The following is a 6,000-nucleotide window of genomic DNA, read 5'->3' as shown; positions in this document are numbered from 1 at the left end:
AGTCGGGTGCTCTTACCCACTGAGCCATCTCACCAGCCCTCGAGATGCTTTTTTTATCAGTCAGAACTGGACGTAAACTTCAGAGAGAAAATGTAGAGAGCTAGTGTCAACCAATCCTAGGGATGCTGGGTTCTGTAGCCAAAATCAGTTGGTTGGCTTTCCTGTGCTTATCCAGGTAAATGCAGGGGTCGTGACACAGTGGGATGGGTGGTCACAGACTGGGTTTTAGACCTGGGTACAGGTCCTGCTCCATCATGTGTTGGCTATGTGACCTCAGTCAACTTCCAGCCTTGTTTCTCTACTTCAAACGTAGAAGAACAGTGGCTGCCTTGCAGAATCACTGGGCTGTACTCAACAAGCTTGCTCTGTGCTCAAGCCCATGCTGGACCCAGGGAGAGAGAAACAAGAGCCCCCTTCCTGTAAGAGCTCACCTTTAATACTGAATGGCGGGCTGGTGAGATGGCTCAGCCGTTAAGAGCACTGACTGCTCTTCCAAAGGTCCTGAGTTCAAATCCCAGCAACCACATGGTGGCTCACAACCATCCGTAATGAAATCTGACTCCCTCTTCTGGAGAGTCTGACGACAGTTACAGTGTACTTATATATAATAATAAATAAATCTTTAAAAAAAAAAACTGAATGGCATTAAGGAGCCTGGATTCCAGCTTGAGGGTGATAGGAATCCATCAAAAGATCTAGGCAGGGGAGTGACAAGTGCAGATTTGCATTTTGGGAAGAACTCTGTGGTAAGAACTAGTTAGGAGAGGGGAGTTATTGAAATTCCAGAGCAATAGGTTTTGGATTTGTTTTGTTTTGTTTCGAGACAGGTTTTCCTGGTATGGCCCTGGCTGTCCTGGAACTCCCTCTGTATACCAGGCTGGCCTCTGTAGACCCTCCTGCCTCTTAATCCCAAATGCTGGGATTAAGGCGTGCAACACTATTGCCCAGCCAGACTAGTGGTTGCTAAACTGTCCAGTACCTAAGAATCATGGAGAAGGGTGTGAAAACACGCACTTAATAGCCGTTCCTCGATGGCCTAGAGCAAGGGATTCCCTGTTACTAACAGGGGTTGGGGTGAGGATGGAGGCCACAGGGAACAGGGAGTGGGTGGAGGAGTGGGGAGACGGGACGGGACCAGGACTGGACACGGGACCTCACATGGATTTAACCACTGCTCTGACCTTTGCTTCTAAATTCGGTTGAGGCAATGACAACCCTGCATGCTGGGAGCTGTCTCCACTCTCACTGCCACCCTAGACAGGCTGACTCTCCCTCAACAAAGCCCCCCCAGTGGTTCAAAGGCAGATGGAAGATCAAGAACCACTTTGTCCAACTGTCTCTCATTGAAGACCCGAGGCCCGCCAGTCAGCCGCACAGGTAGTGCTTTGGTTCTGGTAACCCTGTGTGGCCTTGCACTTCGTCTCTGAAGGGAGACTTGGCCGATTTCTCCCACAGGACACTGCTTTGTGAGGCTTTCTGTTAAAGGTAGGTGGGGTTTAAACTCCGGGAACTGTATGTCCCATCTGTGCAACTGCAGTCTAACCTTCCTCTTGCAGATGGCTGGGCTTTTAAGAACAACGTGGACATCCGGCAGCACCGGAGCCTCCAGGAGCGTGTGCAGGCGGCACGCCTGCTGCTGGCCAGGAGCCCCCAGTGCCCTGTGGTGGTGGACACAATGCAGAACCAGAGCAGCCAGCTCTACGCGGCCCTGCCTGAGAGGCTCTACGTGGTACAGGAGGGCAGGATCCGCTACAAGGTGGTGACTTAGGCTTAGGGGTCTGGGGAAGGGCAAGGGTCACAGGGACAGAGGAAGATTTCATCGCAGGGAGAGCGCTATTCCATTACTTCTCACACATGTAACCCGGGGGAGTCCTCTTGCCTCAAGGCCTTCCTGCCTTCTCTTTTGCAAAATGGGATTGGTCTTTGTCCGGTGCTATGTGAAGCGGTGCCCACGAACATGCTAGCATTAGAGGTGCAAGCTCCTGGCTTCCTCAGCATCCAGTGTCTGGTTTAATCTTTGTCTCTTGGTGTTGTTTAGTTTCTATTCACCTGTCTGTCTGTCTATCTATCCATCTCTCTATCTCTATCTCTATCTATCTATCTATCTATCTATCTATCCATCCATCTATCATCTATCTATCTATCTATCCATCTATCCATCTATCTATCCATCCATCTATCATCTATCTATCTATCCATCTATCCATCTATCTATCCATCCATCTATCATCTATCTATCTATCCATTTATCTATTTATCCATCTATTCATCTATCCATCCATCTATCATCTATCTATCCATCTATTCATCTATCTATCTATCTGAGGCAAGATCTCTCTACATAGCTCCAGCTGTCCTGGAACTCACTGGGCTGGCCTTGAACTCACAGAGATCTACCTGCCTCTGCCTTCTAAATGCTAGGATTAAAGGCTGTACCTTCATAACTAGTCTTTGGTTTTAATCTTTACCATTACATTTGCATTTGTCTTACATGTGTGGGGGGGGCATGCAGGCTACTGTGAGCACGCGGAGGTCAGAGGGTAATTTGCGGGGTCAGTTTCTTCTTTCACCAGGTGAATCTTGAGGATAAAGCTCAGGCCATTGGGCTTGGCAGCTTGCAGAGGGGAACTTGATGAGACGACGGGAAGTCAGTGGGCAAGTGGTGAGGCACATTGGGGCAAGGCATGGCTAGGGAATTCAGCACTCAGAGGACCAGGGTCTGGCTCTGGACCAGAGGACATCTTCCTCCAAAGGCCAAGGAGAGCCATAGGAAGGTTCTGGGCAGAGGAATCATGGTCTGATCGGCTTTGTACTGTACAGATCGCTGGTGTCTGTGGAGAGAGGACAAAGAGAGTAGCAACTAAGGACAGAAAGTAGGATTCTTGCCCAAATCGGGATGAAGAGGACTGAGCTAGGGCAGAGGGTCTGGACAGCCAGCGGTGGTTCTGTGGAAGGAACTCAGTGTGAGGGCTGATGTTTCAAGAGGAGCTTATGGTTGGGCCCCTCCTCCTGACCTCTGTCACTTTGCCTGTGTTTCCTCTCTTACTTCCCTGCCCAGTCTTACATTGTAGACTGTTGGCGCCACTGCAGTTTCCCTGAGTGACCTGACCCTCCTCAAGGCTGTAACTATCCTGTGTTTACAACTCCCATGTAGCTATCATTAGCCACACCCCACACATGACAGGCATTCTAGGCTGAGACCTCTGACGCCTGCCTCGCCTCTCTTGCAGGGTAAAGCTGGCCCTTGGAACTACAATCCTGAGGAAGTCCGAGCTGTCCTGGAAGAGCTTTGCACTCCACCTAGACACGTGCCTCAGCTCTAGGGGACCAGCAGGAAGGTTCCCCAAGCTTGGTACTTTCCCACACCAGCGCAGGTGTCTTTTACCTTTGACCTGTGTTCCCAGATGAAGTACTAGCTCAGATTTTTCTGATCTAAACAAATAACTACCAGGGAGGCAATGCAGCTCACAGCCCAAACTGTGACAACCAGAAATAAAGCAATGCTGAGCTGTTAGCCAAAGTAAGTTACAGCTCCACACTGCTCCCACAGCAGAGACCAATCCAGTGTGTCCACCTTCTGGTGGGAGGGCACTCACTCATGCTTGGATGACAGACTTCTGAAGTGTAGTGACTCCTGATGATGACATCAAAAGCTCAATCCATTTGTCCAATTTTGCCACTTATAGACCCAGTCGTGTAAAATGCTGAACTGGTTGTTTAGCACAAGCAAGAGGCAGGCACGTTCTGCTTGTAGGAACCAAAGGCATCGGAAACACTTTTCTGGCTGAAAGATGGAAATCCCGTTGAGATTGTTGGTGATGGGTGTTTCCATGGCAACATAGAATCTCATTCTACTCCCTCTACCATCTTGAAATAGATTGCACAGGCATCTGGCTCCCTGGCACTGATGCCAAAGCTTTATAACTTTAACCAAACCAAATCACAGGTGCAAGCAAAAGCTGCCATGTAGGCCCTGTTGTGACTCTGTCCTCCTGGTTCACAGTCTCTTACTGGTCTTTTGTGTTCGATGGCATTGGACTGATAGGTAGCCATGGGTTCATCTGTCATGTCTGCTTCTTTTTATATTTGTGTATGATGGTCACAGTGTAAAGTTCCCACAGCTGTGACTTGATTTTTAAAAATGTCGGAAGATGCAGCAAGCTAACAATTAAAATCTGTCAGGCTATTTTTGAGTGGCTCCAGTGTGATCCTTACATCTTCCTTTCTGACTGGTGTAGGCCTGCTCCGTCGTCCTTTCTGACAGCCCACGTGTAATGTAATCAGTTAAGCCTCATTTGCTGGAGGGACTCGGTTCTGGAGGAAGAACACTCAGATGTGGCACTAGTCGAATGTATTGTCTTATGAAGTGGTGTGGAAGGGATGTAGCTGTTCACATCACAACAAAGAACCTTTAAAGGTGATGATCGAGTGGACATGGGAAATATTTTGCCAACACACAAACAGTTCCTTCTTGACGCTGCCCCAGGGGCTACACCCAATACTTTAGCACTGCATTTATGTATTGATGTAGGTGAGTCAGGATCTAGTTAGACAGTCCAGAATGGCTGCGAATTCATAATCCTCAGACTCAGAGTAGCTGGGACTCAAGGTATGTTCAACTATATCAAACTATTTTACCCTTGCAAGTACTTGGTTTATTTCATTTTATTTAGACAGTGACTCTTGTAGCTCAGGTTGGCCTCACATTCTAGGGTAGCCCCAGTTATCCTCAAATTCCTGATCCTTGTGTCTCCACTTCCCACATACTGGGATTAAAGGCCCATGCCACGATGCCTGACTGCTTTACCTTAAAGAAAAAAATCAGCTGGGCGTGGTGGCGCACGCCTTTAATCCCAGCACTCGGGAGGCAGAGGCAGGCTCCAGGACAGCCAGAGCTATAAAGAGAAACCCTGTCTCGAAAAACCAAAAAAAAAGAAAAAAATCGGGTCAGGTATGATGCTTCCTTAATCCCAGCACTCAGGAGGCAGAGGCATTCGAATCTCTGTGAGTTCAAGACCAGCCTGGTCTACACAAGGAGTTACAGGTCATCCAGGGCTACATAGTGAGATTATATTCCAAGGGCCTTGGAGAAGTGGCTCAGCAGTTGAGAACACTCATTATTCTGGTGGAAGGCTGTTTCCGGCAGCCAGATAGGTCACAAACAACTGTAACTCAGCTCCAAGGGATGTGACAACCTCTTCTTGCCTATAAGGATACTCCAAAACACACGACAGGAGGCACACAGACACACATACGCAAAAATCATAAATATAGTAATCATAATAAAGACTAAAGAGATGGCTCAGTGACTAAGAGCACTTGCCACTCACAGAGGACCTGAGTCCAGCTTCTAACACCCCCATGGAGACTGACTAGCGTATAGAACTCCAGCTATAGGTGGTTGTGGTGCCTCTTCTGGCCTCCTTGGGTACCAGGCACACATGGTGCACTTACATTCATGCAAATACTGGTACCAGCCTCAAACTCTAAAGTAGCTACAGCTATCCTCAAAGTCCTGATCCTCCTGTCTACCAAGTACTGGGATTACAGACATATCTGCTAAAAAAATAAATAATGCTGGTGTGGTACACACCATGGGGAAGGATGAAGCAGGAGGATCCTAACTGAAGCCAACCTGGGCTCCATACATTGTAAGACTCTGCCTCAAACAAACAGGCAAACAAACTACATGTTAGTTATTAGCCTTCTACCTTAGACACCTTCAGATGTATTCTCACGTAATTTCTTTCTTCTTCTGCCAAAGGACATTATTTATCCCCATTTGTGGATGATGGAGTCAGGGCTCAGGGTAGTGTGAGTTCTCTGAGCTAATAAATCACACACTGAGATCTGCATAGGCCAGAGTCCTGGAGCTGTGCTAACTGATCATGTGACATTGTTTAAGCTGCCTCAGTATCCTGAAGGATGAAACAGGACATGAGTAGTGACTCCCCAGAGGATTCATGAGCAAGGCCTCAGAACCATGCCTGGCCCAGAGAA

General features: G+C 48.1%; 1 protein-coding gene across 2 annotated transcripts in view; it reads left to right on the top strand.

The window, feature by feature from the left end:
* Positions 1-4,190, top strand: part of Dio1 (iodothyronine deiodinase 1) — a 16,049-nt gene extending 11,859 nt beyond the window's left edge. For both annotated transcript variants that reach the window (XM_021161459.2, XM_021161458.2), the window contains 2 exons: positions 1,557-1,756; positions 3,231-4,190. In XM_021161459.2, the coding sequence (XP_021017118.1) occupies positions 1,557-1,756; positions 3,231-3,323 (293 nt within the window). In that variant the 3' untranslated portion in view covers positions 3,324-4,190. The remainder of the gene's footprint in view (positions 1-1,556; positions 1,757-3,230) is intronic.
* The last annotated feature ends 1,810 nt before the right edge of the window (positions 4,191-6,000 follow it).

Source organism: Mus caroli, chromosome 4 (assembly GCF_900094665.2).
Source record: "Mus caroli chromosome 4, CAROLI_EIJ_v1.1, whole genome shotgun sequence".
Lineage (NCBI taxonomy): Eukaryota > Metazoa > Chordata > Mammalia > Rodentia > Muridae > Mus > Mus caroli.
Note: the sequence above shows the minus strand (reverse complement) of the source record. Positions and strands in the feature narration are given on the sequence as shown.